Raw genomic sequence first — 18,403 nt, forward strand, 5'->3', positions numbered from 1 at the left:
TATCCATGATACCTTAAAGGCTCCGTGTCTGACATAAACCGGTCTGTGGAGTAAAAAGGTTGGGGACCGCTGCTGTGCAGCCGTTTGGTCTTTGTTCCCCACGACATATCAGCAATTCAAAAAAATCAAAATTAGCTGTATGTAAGCGGCAATACATGAAAAACCGCGGGACCCGCCATACAAGCTGGTTTACGGTTATTTAAATAAAAGAAACATGTCTATGCAGATGCCCAAAGCTTAACAACACGACCACTATAACAATTTAACTTTTGTACAACCAGATTTTCATATACTTACATTTGAAAGTGTTTCCTCTCCCGCTTCGACCACCATCGTTATCAGGAACAAATCTCCTGTATGACCCGCAATGAATCCTGGGATATAGTAGGACACGAAGGATACATCGGACCCATCCTTAAAATTCGGGGCAAAGTAGGACGCATTTGTCGCCACATTTTGAGCACTCTTTGAAATCGGACAGCCTTCGTCGCATCGCTGTGACATCATTGCCTCCAAACGCGGCATTTGAAGCATCCTTCCCCTGAATTCAGACACAGAGTTAGACAGCTCACACTGTGGGAGGTCAAAGGTCACAGGTGACATTCATGCTTCTGTGCTACTCAGTCAGACACACACACACAAACAGAGGCCATTAAGACTATAATATATATGTGTGTGTGTGTGTGTGTGTGTTAATCTGTTGTTTTTGCAGCAGCAGCTGATTCTCGTTTACCGTAATCAGTGAGCTTTTATTCTGACATGTTCTGTAAACAGAAACAGGAAGTTCACCTGCGTCACACTCTGTGGGAACCTGTGCACACACACACACATACTTGTTTTTATGTCTTAGTGAGGACATCTCATTGACATAATGTGCTACTGTCACCCTGACACTAAAACCACATTTGGAGACTCAAACATGTCTTCAGACTCGTGGAGACAGGCTGTTGGGCACTCACACACACATGTGTGTATTCATATCCTTGTGGGGACAGTTGACCCTAACCGTGACCCAACTGTGGCCCTGACACTAAAACCACATTCTGAGTGTGAAAAAGGCCTCCAGCCCCGTGAGGACCTGGATTTTGGTCCCCACCAGTAAAGTTCAAAGAAAAACACGTGACAACATTTACAGCTTAATAAATATTTATGTCTCCTGCTGACAGGTGAGCTCACAGGTGAGCTGCAGCTTCAGCACTGATGGGGGGAGGGGTGGGCGTGTTCAGGGTCTGGAACTTCGTCCTGGTTCTGATTGGTTCTGGAGAAGATTTCAGTCCCGGCTGGTTTTGGGTGTTTCTCGGCGGGGCAGCAGAACACAGAGCGGGTCCTCGGAGCTACTAATGAGAGGGCGAACACCACAGAAGAAGACGTGGAGTCGAAGGAGGATGCGCGGTTCTGATGAGTCTGGGTCACTGAGCGGTTGCAGCTGCCTCTTCCTCCTCCTTCGTCTCCTGGCTCCTCCTCTCATTTACCTCCTTCAGTCCCTCCTGGATCCTGTCCACAGCCTCCTGGTCTCCGGCCTGCCGGGCCAGACCCAGAGCCTCCTGGTAGAACCGCAGCGAGTCATCCAGCCGGCCTGAGGGACAGAACCAGACGGCGTGAGACGGACGGAGTAAGACCCGCCCCCGATCTCTGTTCCTCGCTCACCTGTGTGCAGCAGGATGCCCGCCATGTTTCCCAGCAGCACGTGGAGGTCCGGGTGTCCGGCTGAGCGGCTCAGTTCCACCGCCCGCCGGACCAGTGCCAGGGCATCGTCATGGTGACCCTGCAGATCCAAGATGGTGGCCAGGTCGCTCATCAGCACAAGGGTCTGACAGAGACACGAAGAAGAGTTTAGATACCGACAGACGAGTCTACCTGTAGGCGTGATTACCTGTAGGCGTGATTACGTGTGGGCGTGATTACTTGTGGGCGTGATTACCTGTGGGTGTGTCTCTCCCTGCTCCTGGCAGCAGATGTTCAGGGCGTCCTGGTAATCCTGTCCGGCCTGTTTCAGGTGCAGCATGGACGCTCGGTACCGAGCCCGTGAGTCCAAACACAGCCCGAGCAGGAGGCGGGTCTCCTTCCTAAGAGCCTCCTGCTCCTCTGAGGGCGACACGCAGGTGAGTCACGCGACTTCATGATCACATTTAAACTCAGCAGCAGGCGTCAGCAGAGTGCCTTCGAGTCCCAGCAGAGGGACTAACGAGCCCACCAAACTCTCATCTGTAACCAGCTGTTTAGCTCCTCCCTCCTCATTTTGATTTTATTCAAAGGCAAAGGGGTTCATGTGACATGGCTCAAAGAGACGGAGGTGACCCGCTCTAACTCCGCCCCCCTTTGCCACTCACCTGTGGGCTCCTCTCCCAGAAGCTCTTTGTGCTTCTCCAGTTTCACCTCCAGAGACTCCATACAGAACCTGAAACCGTGCTCTGCAAGCTCCGCCCTCAAACAAGAAAGCACACAGAGAGTCAGAGAGCTGTGACCTCAGCTTCCTGTCAGCTGACAGCTGAATCTGCCCTCACTTGTTCTGCTCGGCGTAGATGGTGGCCAGTTTCAGCGACATCTCGATGACGGCATTGTCGTCCTGGAAACAGACAGGAAATCAGGTGGGTTCACCCGCTGAATTCCAGGTGAAACGAACGAGCACTGACCTGCGGAGTTCCTCCCGCCAGCATGAAGCTCATCGCCGCTTTGAAGAGTTTCTCAGCCTGTGAGAAACAGGAGCACAAAGGATGACATCACAGAGGACCAGCCAATAGCAGACAGACCCTTCAGCTCCGAAAAAATGTTTCAGATTAACGAGGTCGCCGAGAACGAACGTCGAGAGCGAGCGGAGGAGAAACCGGTCAGCTGTGTGTGAACGCTGAGCTCGTCAGAGCTATCTGGGCTTTAATGACGACGTATGAACAAACAACTCTGTGTTTATTAAGGCTGCTGTGTGTTTCACATGTTCTAATGTTTTATATCTCGTTCTATTTAATCTCAACAAGCCCCTAAAAACAGTCAGTGATCCCTGTCGGCCTCTCTCGGGTTTATTACCACTGTTCATTTTAAAGCTCAGTGTTTAAACCCACACGATGTAACTCCAGCCCAGCCCATGCAGCAGTATATTAATGACTAACCTGGTATTGTGGATGGATTATCTCAGTTGTTCTCCTGACTGAAGTTTGGTCCGTTTACAGCATCCTGCCATGTGATTGCATTTGTCCCTAACCATCAGGAACCCTCACGTTAACTTTTATCGAGTGGAAAAAAGTTAGCGTTCATCCTCCAGCTTCATTGTTATGCTATGCTAACATAGCTGTGTAGCTAGCTACCACGTAGCACATCATTATATACCAGCTAGCCCAACTTCAGTAACCCTACAAACGTCACTGCTGTTTAGCTTCCTGTCTTCATTTAGCAGAGCTGTACGTTTGTATTTCAGAACATGCTGTATCATGTTTAGGTGCAAACTTCTAATGACGTCAGGATAACGCTCACACAGGGGGACGCTTTCTCCAGGTATACTTCCTGTTTCTGTAAATGGAGGGCAACAACTTCACTTCCTGTTTGATGGCAGGTCCACTGGAGCATTTGGGGGCGTGGCCTACCTGCTGAAGGTCACCGTGGACCCCTCGTACTGCTCAAACAGCAGTACTGCTCAAAAGTCTGCTGCAGACGTGTCGGACATCTGTATCACCTGACGTGATCCGCAGGTCTGGCGTCTGACCCGGATGGCGTCTCCGGCACCATCACTGAGCCATCGGTGCTAAACGCTGCCCTGATCATCTCCACGCAACTGCCCGACGGCGACCGTCCCATTCTAAGCATGCGCTGTAACACCGACCGGCCTGAGTCCAGAAGCCCAGCATATCCTCTAAAGCACACGCTCACATTAGAGGCCCCGCCTCCAACATGTGACACAAAGAAAACAAGTGCAAAAACAAACGCTCATGCCTGCTTACAAACTGAACGTTTGTTCAGATTGTTTTTGATCATAATAAACATCTGCTGCGACAGTGGATCAGTGTTTGTGTGCTCTGTGATCAGTCCCAGCCTCCACCAGCAGGTGTCACCGTTTCCTCTCTGTGATGGAGCAGATACTCACGCTGTCCAGCTGACCCTGCACGTACGCCAGGTTCGCCATCTGAGGAGACAGGTGAGCGATAAACAGGTAAACAGCTGAGTGTGTGTGTGAGAGGTTCACGGAGGTCAGAGGTCAGAGGTTACCAGGCTGTAGGTGTAGATGATGGCCTGGTTGTTGTGCGTCTGATGAGCGAGAACAACGGCCTGATGGAGGAACCCCGAGGCGGCCTGCAGCTGACCCCGATGCACGCTGAGCTGAGACACACACAGCTGTCAGTACTGCTGCTGTTACAGAAGATGACCCACTGACCCCACTGACTCTGTGACGGTGGGTTTAAGAGTATTTCTGAACACGGAGAATTTCCATTTTCGTTTTATTTTTAAATCCCGTCTACATGTAAACGCTAAGAACAAAATGTTGGCCAATCAGAAGTCTGGAAGCCTGGGAGGGAAAGAGTAAACAGGGTTTTGTGACCTCACAGAACTTTAAGTACGTCTGAACGTTTTTCTAGTGACAGATAATGTTATGTTCCTTTTCAAGTGCCTGCATCGTTTCACATGTTAATAACCAAAGACAGTGTTTTGGTTGGTGCAGACTCACAGCTAAGGCAACAAAATGCAAACATACACTCAATTAAAAAATACATTTATTCAAAACCAACGTCGGGATTTGGGTTGTGAGAGCGTCTGTGTTGAATTAGGAAGCTATGGTCCTCACACCTGTCCCCTGTCACACACCTGTCCCCTGGCTCACACCTGTCCCCTGTCACACACCTGTCCCCTGGCTCACACCTGTCCCCTGGCTCACACCTGTCCCCTGTCACACACCTGTCCCCTGGCTCACACCTGTCTCCTGTCACACACCTGTCCCCTGGCTCACACCTGTCCCCTGTCACACACCTGTCCCCTGGCTCACACCTGTCCCCTGTCACACACCTGTCCCCTGGCTCACACCTGTCCCCTGTCACACACCTGTCCCCTGTCACACACCTGTCCCCTGGCTCACACCTGTCCCCTGGCTCACACCTGTCCCCTGTCACACACCTGTCCCCTGGCTCACACCTGTCCCCTGTCACACACCTGTCCCCTGTCACACACCTGTCCCCTGGCTCACACCTGTCTCCTGTCACACACCTGTCCCCTGGCTCACACCTGTCCGCTGTCACACACTTGTCCCCTGGCTCACACCTGTCCCCTGTCACACACCTGTCCCCTCGCTCACACCTGTCCCCTGGCTCACACCTGTCCCCTGTCACACACCTGTCCCCTGGCTCACACCTGTCCCCTGTCACACACCTGTCCCCTGTCACACACCTGTCCCCTGGCTCACACCTGTCTCCTGTCACACACCTGTCCCCTGGCTCACACCTGTCCCCTGTCACACACCTGTCCCCTGTCACACACCTGTCCCCTGGCTCACATTTTTCCCCTGTCACACACCTGTCCCCTGGCTCACACCTGTCCCCTGTCACACACCTGTCCCCTGGCTCACACCTGCCCCCTGGCTCACACCTGTCCCCTGGCTCACACCTGTCCCCTGTCACACACCTGTCCCCTGGCTCACACCTGTCCCCTGTCACACACCTGTCCCCTGTCACACACCTGTCCCCTGGCTCACACCTGTCCCCTGGCTCACACCTGTCCCCTGTCACACACCTGTCCCCTGGCACACATCTGTCCCCTGTCACACACCTGTCCCCTGGCTCACACCTGTCCCCTGGCTCACACCTGTCCCCTGTCACACACCTGTCCCCTGGCTCACACCTGTCCCCTGGCTCACACCTGTCCCCTGTCACACACCTGTCCCCTGGCTCACACCTGTCCCCTGTCTCACACCTGTCCCCTGGCTCACACCTGTCCCCTGGCTCACACCTGTCCCCTGGCTCACACCTGTCCCCTGGCTCACACCTGTCCCCTGTCTCACACCTGTCCCCTGTCACACACCTGTCCCCTGGCTCACACCTGTCCCCTGGCTCACACCTGTCCCCTGTCACACACCTGTCCCCTGGCTCACACCTGTCCCCTGGCTCACACCTGTCCCCTGTCACACACCTGTCCCCTGGCACACATCTGTCCCCTGTCACACACCTGTCCCCTGGCTCACACCTGTCCCCTGGCTCACACCTGTCCCCTGTCACACACCTGTCCCCTGGCTCACACCTGTCCCCTGGCTCACACCTGTCCCCTGTCACACACCTGTCCCCTGGCTCACACCTGTCCCCTGTCTCACACCTGTCCCCTGGCTCACACCTGTCCCCTGGCTCACACCTGTCCCCTGGCTCACACCTGTCCCCTGGCTCACACCTGTCCCCTGTCACACACCTGTCCCCTGGCTCACACCTGTCCCCTGGCTCACACCTGTCCCCTGGCTCACACCTGTCCCCTGGCTCACACAGACTCAGCCCTCGTTCATAAAGTGCTTTACAAAGCCCAACATCACGGCTAACAGCTGGTTTTTAGCCAAACAGCCACTTCCTGCAGCAGACAGTAAAGTGAACACTTTATCCTGGTTTCTAACATGAACTCATCGCTGCAGCACTACAGTCTGATGACCACAACCAACCAATCACATGACGTCACACTCCACGCTGACAGCAGATGGTGCTGAACGTGTTTTTAAACTTTGTTACTTAAACCCAGCGTCACAGACAGAGTTTCACCTGTGTGCTTCATGTCCTCTTCAAGCAGCACTGGTCAGGACACACTATTCTCTAATATACAGCACCACACACAGTAGCACTGCTCTGTGTGTGTCTGTGTGTGTGTGTGTGTGTGTGTGTGTGTGTGTGTGTGTGTGTGTGTGTGTGGTACCTTGGCTTTCTTTAGCAGCAGGATCATCTCGTCCTCCTTCCTCTGAGCTTCATCACGTTTGTCTTCTTCACTGCTGCCAAACAGGGAGAAGGCTTCACACACACACACACACACACACACACACAGTGTGAGGTCACAGAGGTCACAGGTGACAGGAAGTAGGAACAGGTTATGAAAGCTGATGAAGAACAATGTTTGTGACCACCCATACCGAGCGCTGCCCACAGCACCCCTCCTCCTCCTCCTCCGCTCACGGTTACCCAGCATGCCGAGCAGCGCGAGCCCTCCACAGGCTGTGATGTCACAGCGTTGCTCTGACTTCTGACAGTGTTAATGCTCAGACTGCAGAAGCAAAAGCGAGTAAAAAGTTCAAACTTTTAGTTCACATGCACATGATATGGTTGCCACGGTTACTGTCACATTACCACGTTGTTACACCTGGCTGACAAGTTCTGGTCGTGTGTGTGTGTGTGTAACAGAGCACAGGTGCAGATGTTATTCCAGCTGTTCTGCTGCTGATGTTTGTTGTTGTCAGAGATTCAAACCAGCAACCTTCCTCTGCCCATCAGCACTGCACCCTGGCTGCAGTGGTGGGGACTAGAGGAGCTGTAAAAGCTGCCGATTTTTTAATGGACTCTGGTGTGAGGACGCGGGAGGCTCAAATCGTGTGAAATGTGACCGGACCCTGGTGCGCAGGTTCCGGTCGCTCACCTGTGTGCAGCTCGCGGGTGACGCAGGCTCCACCCGAAACCCCCGAACCTGCTCAGAGTCTGCCTGAGGACAGCACGGAGAACACCGGAGGCCGCCATCTTTACTGTTTACATAACGAGCGGAAGACACGACTCCAGACCCTGCGCCTTCAAAATAAATGCAAAGAATCTCTCCAGTGTCGAATAATTGAAAAAAATCGATCAGCAAATATCTCCACAAATATCTCAATTTCTTATTGAGATGTTATTAAACAAATACAGTGAAAATAAAATAAAATGACGAGAGATTTTTACTCCATTAGTCATTAATTCTGATTTATTTTGAAAGGATAATTTCTAAGCCTCTAACAGGCAGGAGGTACACGTGCTCATCGATCAGAAATCCGATCAGCCAATCACAGGACAGCAACTTCAGAGTCTGAAAGCAGGGGTTCATCCTGCAGTGTGATGGGGGCGGGGCACAGCTTACCTGTGTGTTGCTGCCAACCTCGTCCGTGCCTTTATGACGTCAGCGTACCATCTCCTGACGTCACAAAGCTCCGATGAGCTCTGGTTTATTAAACATGATGCTGTTCACTGCACCGCAGCCACAGATCTCAGTCCTGCAGAGCCCTGTGACGATGTCATGATGACGTCATGTGAAACAAACTGTGAGGAATCCCGAAGAACGAAAACCGCTCCGAAGCAAATCGGCCTCCAGGCTGCTAGAGTGTCCTTTAATACACTCTCAGCCACTTTATTACGAGTTTTAAAAACAGAGTTTTCAAAGTAAAACACCAAATTCGACACACGTCAAAGCTGAGACCGGAAAGCCTTCAGAATCGAGCGTCTGGGCTCAAACGGCGAATCTCAGTGTGGGGTTGAAAGGTCAGCACTGGGTCTACCTGCAACCCACGCTCAGACCACCTGACCAGGTTTCTGATTGTGAGGCTCCGCCCAGAGTCAGGAGAGGCATTCAACAGCTGTGTGTCTGCGGTCGATGAGCTCGCTGCCTGTGATTGGGTGGCTGAAATCAGTACGTGTCTGAACTCAAACAGGAAGTCACCTTAAAGCTGAGGTAAAACTGTTGGTCTCACCTTTTATTTTGAAGGGGAACATTCTCCGTTTCCAGTTTTACCGCCACTCTGTGGTCACTCAGCACGTGTCAGACATAACGACATCTTCCCCTCATCAACCAATCAGGGAACAGATGTTTGTCCCTAGCAAATGGTGGTTACTGGGGGTCCCTGACCAGTCTGCAAACCAGTCTGCAGACCGGCCTGCAGGCCTGGTGTGACTGTGGCGTCAGCCAATCAAAGTGTGTTTAGGGGTCAGCAGCAGTCAGAGGGGTTCTCGTTTACACTGAAACACTGGAATAAACTGATGATGTAAGACGATTTCTGGATGCTGATGTCAGTGTGGTTCATGCTCAAAACCAAGGTCAGGAAGTTTAAACAAGGTCAGAGGTCACACAGAGCCGTGAACCTTAGTGACTCTGAACACACCAGCTGCACATGTTTGTTTCTTTAAATCACACTGGCACAGTTTCTGGAGCTGAGTTTGTGTGGGGTCATTTATTTTGAAAGTTTTCATTTGTCCTTATGCTAAAAAAACAAACAAACAAACAAAAAAAACCCCACACACCATGGCACACCTTTAACACACCTGTGACAGGTGACTCTGTCACTTAGCTGTCAGGGGGAACAACAAGAGAAGTCACAGGTGAAGCTGCAGGTCAAACTTTATTGGTAATGACATGATGCACACCGCTAAAAACACGGTGTCACCAAGAGCGCAACGCACAAACATCATGGCTGATTCTTTGGAAGCCTGCTGGGTTTGAAGCGCCACGGTCTCAGCAACGCCAACAGTGTTGGGCAGAAACAGAATACATGTACCTGTGTTACGTATTTAAAATACAAACGTGTATCTGGTCTTTTCCCGTTTCATATGTTAGGCTGTCCCTGCTGTAATTCTTTAACAAAACACACAATAAAGGCTCTAATGTCAGCGTCCTGTTAATGTTGGTGGGGTCAGTTACACAGTGGACCCGGAGCCAGCACAGCAGAGCCAGCAGTGCACGGGCAGGAATGCATTTCTTACTTGGAAAGTCCGAAACCACATTTAAAGTCCGAAAATACATTTTGGGGCATGTAATCTGTAGTGGGATACATTTTAAAGGTAACCTTCCCAACACTGCGTGCTAACGGTCCGTGCTAGCAGCGCTAACGGTCAGGAGACTAGAGTGGGTTCTCAGCAGCATTCATGTCTGTCCATAGAGTCAAAGTTCACGTCAGAACAGCAGTGTGGTAGCACTGCTGCTCTGTGAGCTCATTGGTTGGTCGAGGACAAACCACCATGAAGAAGACATGTTGCGGTTGGAGGAGCTCCTGCTGAAGCTCAGGCGGTGATTAACATATAAAACATGTCAGGGTAGTGTTGAAAGGCCCCTCCCCTCACTCAGCGGGCCGGTGGTCGGTGAACCTCTTTAGGTGGTAGCGCAGAACACCTCGGGTCTTGAAGGTCTTGCCGCAGCTGCAGACGTGCGGGCGCTCGCCAGTGTGGTCGAGCTGATGGACACGCAGCATGGAGCTGGTGAAAAAGAACTCGCCGCAGGTGATGCAGTAGTGGCTCTTCTCACCAGTGTGCTTGGAGCGCTGGTGGCTGACCAGCGAGCCGGACGTGATGAAGCTCTGGCCGCAGTCCTGGCAGGTGAAGGGCCGCTCGCCGGTGTGAATCCTCTCGTGCGCCCTCCACGAGTTGTGGTAAGAGAAGGACTTCTGGCAGTACGAGCACTGGTACAGCTTCTCCTTGGTGTGCGTGCGCCGGTGCACCTTCAGGTAGTGAGCGATGGTGAAGCTCTTGCCGCAGTCATTGCAGGTGAACGGCTTCTCGCCCACGTGGAACAGCGTGATGTGGGACCTCAGGTGGGATGACTGCGTGAACCGTTTCCCACAGGTGGTGCAGAGGAAGGGCCGCTCGCCGGTGTGGGTCACCATGTGCGCCTTGAGATGGGGCGACTGCGTGAACCGCTTGCCGCACTCGGAGCACTTGTAGGGCTTGAGTCCGGTGTGCGTGCGGTCGTGCAGCTTCAAGCCCTGCAGGCTGGAGAAGCACTTGCCGCACTCGGTGCAGTGGTAGGCCTTCAGATCCTCGTGGGTGCGCTGGTGGCATCGCATGCCGCTCAGCAGCTTGAAGGCTTTGCCGCAGGTGGGGCACTTGTGCGGTTTCCTGTTGGAGTGCGTCACCTGGTGCAGCTTCAGGCTCTGAGGGTTGCTGAAGGTCTTGTTGCACTTGGGGCATGGCAGCAGCTTCCGGCTCTTGTGGGACTTGCGGTGGAAGTTGAAGCCCTGGTAGGATATGAACATCTTATCACAGACGGTGCAGTGGTAGCACTTCTCACCGCTGTGCAGCTCCAGGTGCTCGTTGAGCTCGTCCTGCTCGCCGAAGCCGTCCCCGCAGAACCAGCACTTAAAGGGTTTGGTGCCCGAGTGCGTCCGGTGGTGGGTCTTCCAGTCCCTCTTCAGAGCAAAGGTCTTGTCGCAGTAGGAGCACTGGTAGGGCGCCGTGCGGTCGTGGACCTGCTGATGGACAACCAGGCTCATCAGGGTCGGGTAGGTCTTGCCGCACTGCCAGCACTCGTTGGGCTTCTGGCCCCGGTGGACCCGCAGGTGAGCCTCCAGGTGGGACTTCTTGTAGAAGCCCTTGTTACACTCGTGGCAGTACACCATCTTCCTGCCCGTGTTGGTGGCCTGCTGCTGCCGCTGCCTCCGTTCGCTGAGCTCGGGGTGATCACCTGCGGGGAAGCGGAGTTCAAAGGTTAGAGACGAAGAGGAACGGCGACGTCCACACAGCCACAGCCAGTTCATCGATCCTCGAGAGACCAGCTGCCGGGTTAACCAGCAGGAAGGTTACTGCAGTTTGGCAGCCGCTCTGAGAACGCCTGAGCTGCAGACACAAAACAGGAAGAAGTTTTCCTTCGATTCTGTTCCCAACACACGGAAGCCCGAGGACATCACATCTCCTTTATTAGGAAACAAACACACTGCTCTGTCTCAAAGACACAGTGTTTGAGGTTATGGACAAGACACCAGAGCCGGGTATCATCACATCTCCATATTTTATCCATGTATGCAAACAAAGCTGACACTGTGAGACTTCATCACAGCAGACGTCTTTGCGTCAAAGTAACTGAGGATAAAACACGAAGCAGATGTTCCTGGCCTGGCTTTTTATAGCAGATAACTTTCAAAATAAAACCATGACTCAACATTACCTGATGCTGCTGAAGTGAAGCAGAGGTGTGGTTACAGACACAGCTGAGAGTTCTGTGACCTTTAACCTCAGATTCTGCAGTTTCTGATAAAATACGTTTATATTTAAAAACCGATTCAGGATTTAATGAATCGATGTCACTTTTTCAAACTAAAAATCGATTTGAATCAGAAAATCGATCATTGAAACCCAAATCTCATATCCCGATATAAAACATCTATCTATCGTGCAATAACGATATAAATCACAAACATTCAACATTTTCTGTAAATTCTGTGAATCTCGGGCAGCTCGACTTGCGTGAAGTGTTTCCAGCTGGGTGTCATGTACCTGGAGTCGAGTGTTTTAACCGATGTATGAAACGATACATTTTTAGACATAAGTTGTAACGGCCGCCGTTTTCTTTGTGAGTATTTATTCCACGGCGTGCTGCGGGGAAAAGCCTGTTCTAACATTTGAGTCTAAGGTTTATTTTTTAGCACCTGACGCCTCTTTGTTGCTTCTCATCCGTAAACTCTCTGCATCTTTCACATGATTTAGTTTATTTTGAAAAGTCTCAACAGGATCTTGAGCTTTATTGTGAAAGGTTTATGTGGAAAATAAACAAGCGGACACACGTTGGTTTTATCGTCGTTGTTGCTAACGACAACGCGTAAAAACAGGCGCTTGTCCGTCCGTAGTGTGGTTATATTAAATATAAGAGAAAGAGAGAACTTTAAGACATTAATATATCCACTACAGTGACCATCAAAACCATGAACAAATATTGCCGTAAACAGTTTATTTTATGACACCACGAAACAAACGATAGCGTAAAATGAAACGAGACGTTTTTATATCGTCATCCGATATATATCATTATATGGAACAGCCCTAGTTACCGGTTCTGCTTTCCTCCTTCTAAGGGAGTTCTTCCTTCCTACTGTCCCCTCCTGCTGCTGCTGTGTGGAGTCTAAATAATCTGCAGCTGAAGCAGTAATGCAGAAATCTGAGGCATGGCTGAGCGATGTGGCGGAGATCATCACTGTGCCGTCTCTAGCTTCAGCACCTTGTTTCACTTCCTGTCACTTTCTTTTTTGCTTCATTCACCTGAATTAAAGGGGAAGTTTCCATCTTAGACGGTCCTAATCTCTGACCAGAATAAACGGGATTTGGACAAAGCAGCCACAGATATCTGATATTTTAATCATGAATTACCCAAAGACAGGAAGTCCCGCCCCTCCAGCCACACCCTGCAGTCACTCAGCTTGACCGACAACTTCCTGAGGATCGGGTACGAGCGGATCTCCAGGTCGCCCTCCGGCTCCGTTTTCACCTGAATGCCGGCGAACTTCTCAGCCTGGAAGGAAAGGTTTCAGACAGCGTCACACGGGTGAAAACATACGTGACCTCACAAACACACTTCATTCATCTTCAGGGTCACATGACTCTGCAGCAGCTGCAGTGACGGGTGTGACTTCATGAAGGATTTGAACCTTTCAAACACAAACAGACGTCTGCAGCTTTAAATGTGAGCACAGCTGTGTTCTGTTACTGGCCACCAGGGGTCCTCACAGGTCAGCTCACATTAGCAAACAAGCTGCGTCTGTCCACATGTGACGACGCACAACCACCTGTGACACACTAACACGCATATATGCAATAACTGTGCTGCACAACATGCTGGGTAATGTGCAGAGGGGCTGCAAGGGCAGAGGAGCAGGGCTCATTTCTGCGTCTGTGCTGGACTGTTACTGTGGGTGGGGCTTCACGGAGCTCCACCCACACACAGCAACAGGGAGGTAATGCGTTACTGAAAGCTAACGTAGAAGCTAGTTGAGTTAGCGCTGACAGGTCGGACAGGCTGAAGTTAGTTCTTCAGTTTTCAGGCCCCTTCAGTCTGGAGTCAGGAGACAGACACCATCTCTACTTTAAAGAGCCAAACCTTTTCATCCTGCCGCCCCTCCCTGAGCCTGGCTGCAGGTTTCTTCCTGTTAAAACAGAGTTTTTCCTTCCCGCTGTCGCCAAGGCTTTGATTAGAAGGGGTCATCTGATCGTCGGAGTCTCTGTGTTATTGTAGGGTCTACCTTACAATATGAAGCGCCTTGAAGTCACTGTCGTTGTGATTAACTGCTATGAACATAAAATTGAACTGAATGCAGCCGGGCGAGAGTGTTAATCAGATTACTGCATTATCGAAATGAGGAGCACTGGGGGCGTTATCGATCAGGTGGCGTGTGCGACTGTCAGCCTAACTAACCTGCAGTCAGCATGCACTCCTGTGGGGTGGCTGTGGCTCAGGTGGTAGAGCAGATCAGCTACTGATCGGAAGGTTGGTGGTTCGATCCTAGGCTTCCCCAGTCTGCATGTCAAGTGTCCTTGGGCAAGATACTAACCCCAAATTGCCCTCCGATGCATTCATCGGAGTGTGAATGTGTGTGAATGTAGTTATAGTTTGCACTTGCGTTTAGAAGTGCTTGCATGAGTGGGTGTGAATGGGTGAATGAGGCATGTTGTATGCAGCGCTTTGAGTACTCCGGGAGAGTAGAAAAGCGCTATATAAGAATCAGTCCATTTACCATTTACTCCTGAGCTCAGCGTCCTCATGGTGCACGTTTTTCTTCCAGTCCATCAAAGATCAAATCACAGCGTTCCTGAGTTTCTCTTGCAGGACTGAAAAATGGCGCCGAGTGGGTGTTTGTGTTCCTGCAGGAACTCTGCGTGGTAACTTAGACTGACCGGATTGTAACCTGACACCATGACCTTTACAGAACCTGACGTGCACACCACCACGACTTGAATAGAGATTGAAAATGTGACGTCATTTCTGGGGTAAAACCGCAAAGGATTGTGGGTACGAGTGGCAAGCGCTACTAGTGCACGCAGGCTTTCACATGAAAACAGTCACACAGCGATAAAAAGAAACACAAAGAATGACAAGAAGCTGTTGTATTATTAACTGCAATAGCCGGTCGCATGACAGCCACGGGAAGCCGACGGGTAAAGAGATCGGTTGTTATCGGATTACATCGTGGAAGAAAAATTGTTCAAGCCGTGTTTCCGAAGTAACAAAGAGCTGACGGATGGCCTGGATTGCAGCCATTGGAAGACCAAATATAATGTCCCAGAACACTCCAGCTCACATGTTAGTCTGCTCCAAGCATTTCCACAAAGGTAAGTCTTCTGTTGTAGTTATTACGTAATTTATCATAACATCATTGTTGATGTAGGTTACAAATAAGTCTTATATTGATTTGAATTGAATTCGTTGTGCTATGCTGCTTTGTTCGCTGTGGCTTTGTGGGCTAATGTTTGTTGTGCTTTGTAGGAAAACCAGCCTACAAAATGCAGGAATGTGATCCAGACTGGGCACCTCTATCAGCCTGGGTCATACCGAGTTTAAAGCTGCTACCACAGCCAGATTTGATTGGTAAAGAGAGAGAGCGAGATCAAAACAGCCAGTTGTTTTGATGTTTTTTTGTTTTGTTTTTTTTTGCATTGTTGATTTGTTTTTCACAGAAGCAGCTAATAAAGCATAATGGATTTTTACAATTTTGCCTCTTTCCTGTAAGATTCTATAATAGAATGAAACAATAATGCCAGTTATAAATAAAGACAATAAATTGAATGAATTACGAAACACTCATTTTATTTCTATTAGATCTGAAAATGTTGTGTAACACTACAACCTGAAAGGACAAACAGATGCGTTTGCCTGTACAGGAGATAAAGAAAAAAAACAACAGCTGTGAAATGGAGTTGTCCAAATCACCAAAGTAAACTGGACCTGGGCTTGTTGCAGGATCTGAAGTTACTAAACATGTTGTGAGTGTATGCACTCACACTTAGGACCATATAATAATAAATATGTGCGTGATGAAAGCCGGGCAGCACGCTAACGTCCTTACTCCACTCTGCATGCTCGTTTGGGTCTGACCCTTTCACTCCTTTGATTTTCTTTGCCTCTTCGTCACGTCTGTCTCTGTCGTTTGCCGTGTTCTCCTTCGTTTTGTACATAACTGTTTTTGGGGCAAATAAAATGCACGTAGGGATTAAAACCGCAGAATTAATGATTACCGGTGCTGGAAATGCTGGCGCTTGATGCAGTGTTTTGATTTTGCTGCCACTCGTACCCACAATGCAATGCGCGAAAGTCACATGGTCTGTCGATCTCTATAGCGTGGAAGGTGGCGGCGTAAGGAGAAAAGGACTTTCCAGTTCCAGTTAGGACTGGGACGTCCCGCAGACGTTGACGGTGGCGTCGTCAGCCCTGCCTGATGATGCGTGTTATCTTTTACACGTGTTCAGGTTGTTTCACGCTGTGATGTTCGTCTGTTTCCAGGATCAATAAAGTTTTGTGTTGTTCACTTTACAGTGAAAGATTTACGACTCTGATTTCTAGAGGTTAATCTGTGAGCCCCCCCGCCCCGTAGGCCCCTGGCTACGGCCCTGTAACATCGATCGCTCATCAATAATCAGTCGAACGAATCCGTGGATCAGTAACCGAGTCTGGACTCCGTGCAGTGTCCGCTGCTCGGACCCGGAGCCCCTCACAGCGGGCCTGGCTGCAGCAGGGACGGTGCTGACTGCAGCCGCAGTGGGAGGCTCGGGTTCGGCTCGGCTCAGTTTGAGGGATTCCTGCCCGGAGTCCAGATCACCGGGGCTAGCCCGGTTAGCTTAGCCGCTCACATGACCGTGTCCGGGGGATCGGCCCGGCTCAGCCCTGCTCGGCTCGGCAGGTGTGCTTACCGGTGCAGCGGGGACGGGCTCCATGGTCCCTCCGGTTCGGTCGCAGGTTCCGGTTCTGACGGTAAAGACGAGCGAGAGTCCGGAGCGGCTAACAGCAGAGCAGCTGCTCCACTTCCGGGGGAAAGGTCAAAGAAAAAAAACAAAGAGGAAACAGCGAGTGACCCCACCCCCACCACACTCACGCACACACGTGTGTGTATTTATATCCTCGTGGGGACCTCCCATTGACATAATGCTTTCCCGAACCATGAAAAATGAGCCTATAACCACAGCCCAGCTGTAGCCCTGACACTGAAACCACAGCCCTGTGGGGGCCAAACCCAGGTCCCCACAGGGCTGTTGGTCCCCACAAGTATAGTAAATTTCAGATTTTGGTCCCCACCAAGATACAAAGTACACAGATACCAACACACAGACGCACACACACATACACAGACATGCACAGACACACATATAAACACACGCACACACACACTCAGATAAACACACACACACACTTAAACGCATTTATTAGTAACCGGGCCTCACAGTCCCAGCAGGCTGCAGCTGGATGCAGGGTCACCTTTAGGACGACAGACTGAAGGATTGAGGTGAACGGCTGCTGTCACCACGAGCTGCTGTTTCATCAGAGCGTGCAGGAAAGCTTTCAGCAGAGCGAACACCAGGAAGGCAGCAGGACCAGATGCAATCCCAGGTCAGGTCCTGAGAGCCTGCGCTGACCAGCTAGCACCGGTGTTCACGGAGATCTTCAGCCTCTCCCTCACCACATCTGCTCCCTTAGGGCCAAAACAGAGTAAACGAGGAGGAGCTTCTTCCCTCAGGCTATCCGGGCCCTGAACCAGGTGTAGGACTGGAGGACTGGACTCGCTCATGCATTGCATCACTGCACATGGACTCTAACCATAATAATGCACCTCATTACTATACCTCAGTAACTCGTTTGTTCCACTGCGAGCTGTTTACTTCAAGTTGAACTCCAACTCTTAGTTCAGACTTTACTTCTTATATCTGTTAAATTCTTCATTTAAGTAATAATTACTTTACTTTGATGTTTTATCTATTAAGTTACTTTATTCAGTTCTTCGGTACATTTTTACTGTAGTTTTCTGGTCAGGGATTGCACAGCAGCAATCATTTCACTGCCTCAATATCTATCAGTGAGTGCGCGAGGTATGAATACACACATGTATACAAACAGCACACGCTCAGACACACACTCAGCTGATCTAGTTTATTCCCTCTGTGAGTTTGCTGCTCAGGAAGCTGCTGCTTGTTCATCATACTGTTCATATTTCTGTAAATACCACCCGCGACGGTATCACAGCTAAATGTTCTGCTGTTAGCAGTGTGGGAAACAAACAAAGCGAGTACACCCTCCACAGTTTCTCTTATATCTGTTCATAGGACAACACTGAACATACGTGATACAAATACTGTAAAGTAGTGAGAGTACAGCTGGTATAACAGCATCAATGTGCTGTCCACACAGCCGTGTCTGAACGTGAGTGCACCCTGAGGTTACCCTGCAGCTCCGTAGGACAGGCTCCACTCAGCACAGGCCGAGCTGAGGGCGCGTGTCCAGCCTCAGCCTGTGAGCGCTGCCAGCACTGCTGCAGAGCTTTGGGGCGGTCAGCTGAAAATCCAAAGTGCAATCAAGTCATCGATCAAACATTGTATAGATATATAAAAGTAATATACGCGTGCTGAATGATTACTGTGATATAGCTGAGAGGCAGAGCGAGCTCTGTCTCAGTAGAAAGCTCGGACTCTGGTCTCCGGCCTCATCCTCACACACGGCGCCGCCTCAAAGAACACTGGCGAGTTTAAGCACAGGAGGGGACAGACATCTC

General features: G+C 50.6%; 2 protein-coding genes across 2 annotated transcripts; both read right to left on the minus strand.

Annotated features, from left to right (window-relative positions):
* Positions 1 to 1,098: 1,098 nt before the first annotated feature.
* ttc19 (tetratricopeptide repeat domain 19) lies at positions 1,099 to 7,702 on the minus strand. The gene is made up of 11 exons (XM_063462336.1): positions 7,573 to 7,702; positions 7,073 to 7,203; positions 6,862 to 6,953; positions 4,195 to 4,305; positions 4,073 to 4,111; positions 2,634 to 2,690; positions 2,505 to 2,566; positions 2,331 to 2,425; positions 1,922 to 2,085; positions 1,648 to 1,810; positions 1,099 to 1,576 (listed from the first exon to the last, which is right to left on the minus strand). The coding sequence occupies exons 1-11, from the start codon at positions 7,668 to 7,670 to the stop codon at positions 1,410 to 1,412; spliced, it is 1,179 nt and encodes a 392-aa protein (XP_063318406.1). The 5' UTR covers positions 7,671 to 7,702; the 3' UTR covers positions 1,099 to 1,409.
* Positions 7,703 to 9,273: 1,571 nt separating this feature from the next.
* On the minus strand, positions 9,274 to 16,666 carry LOC134616717 (zinc finger protein 664-like). The gene is made up of 3 exons (XM_063461679.1): positions 16,554 to 16,666; positions 13,023 to 13,164; positions 9,274 to 11,346 (listed from the first exon to the last, which is right to left on the minus strand). The coding sequence occupies exons 1-3, from the start codon at positions 16,575 to 16,577 to the stop codon at positions 10,007 to 10,009; spliced, it is 1,506 nt and encodes a 501-aa protein (XP_063317749.1). The 5' UTR covers positions 16,578 to 16,666; the 3' UTR covers positions 9,274 to 10,006.
* Between the last annotated feature and the right edge of the window lie 1,737 nt (positions 16,667 to 18,403).

This window comes from Pelmatolapia mariae, linkage group LG18 (genome assembly GCF_036321145.2).
Source record: "Pelmatolapia mariae isolate MD_Pm_ZW linkage group LG18, Pm_UMD_F_2, whole genome shotgun sequence".
NCBI lineage: Eukaryota > Metazoa > Chordata > Actinopteri > Cichliformes > Cichlidae > Pelmatolapia > Pelmatolapia mariae.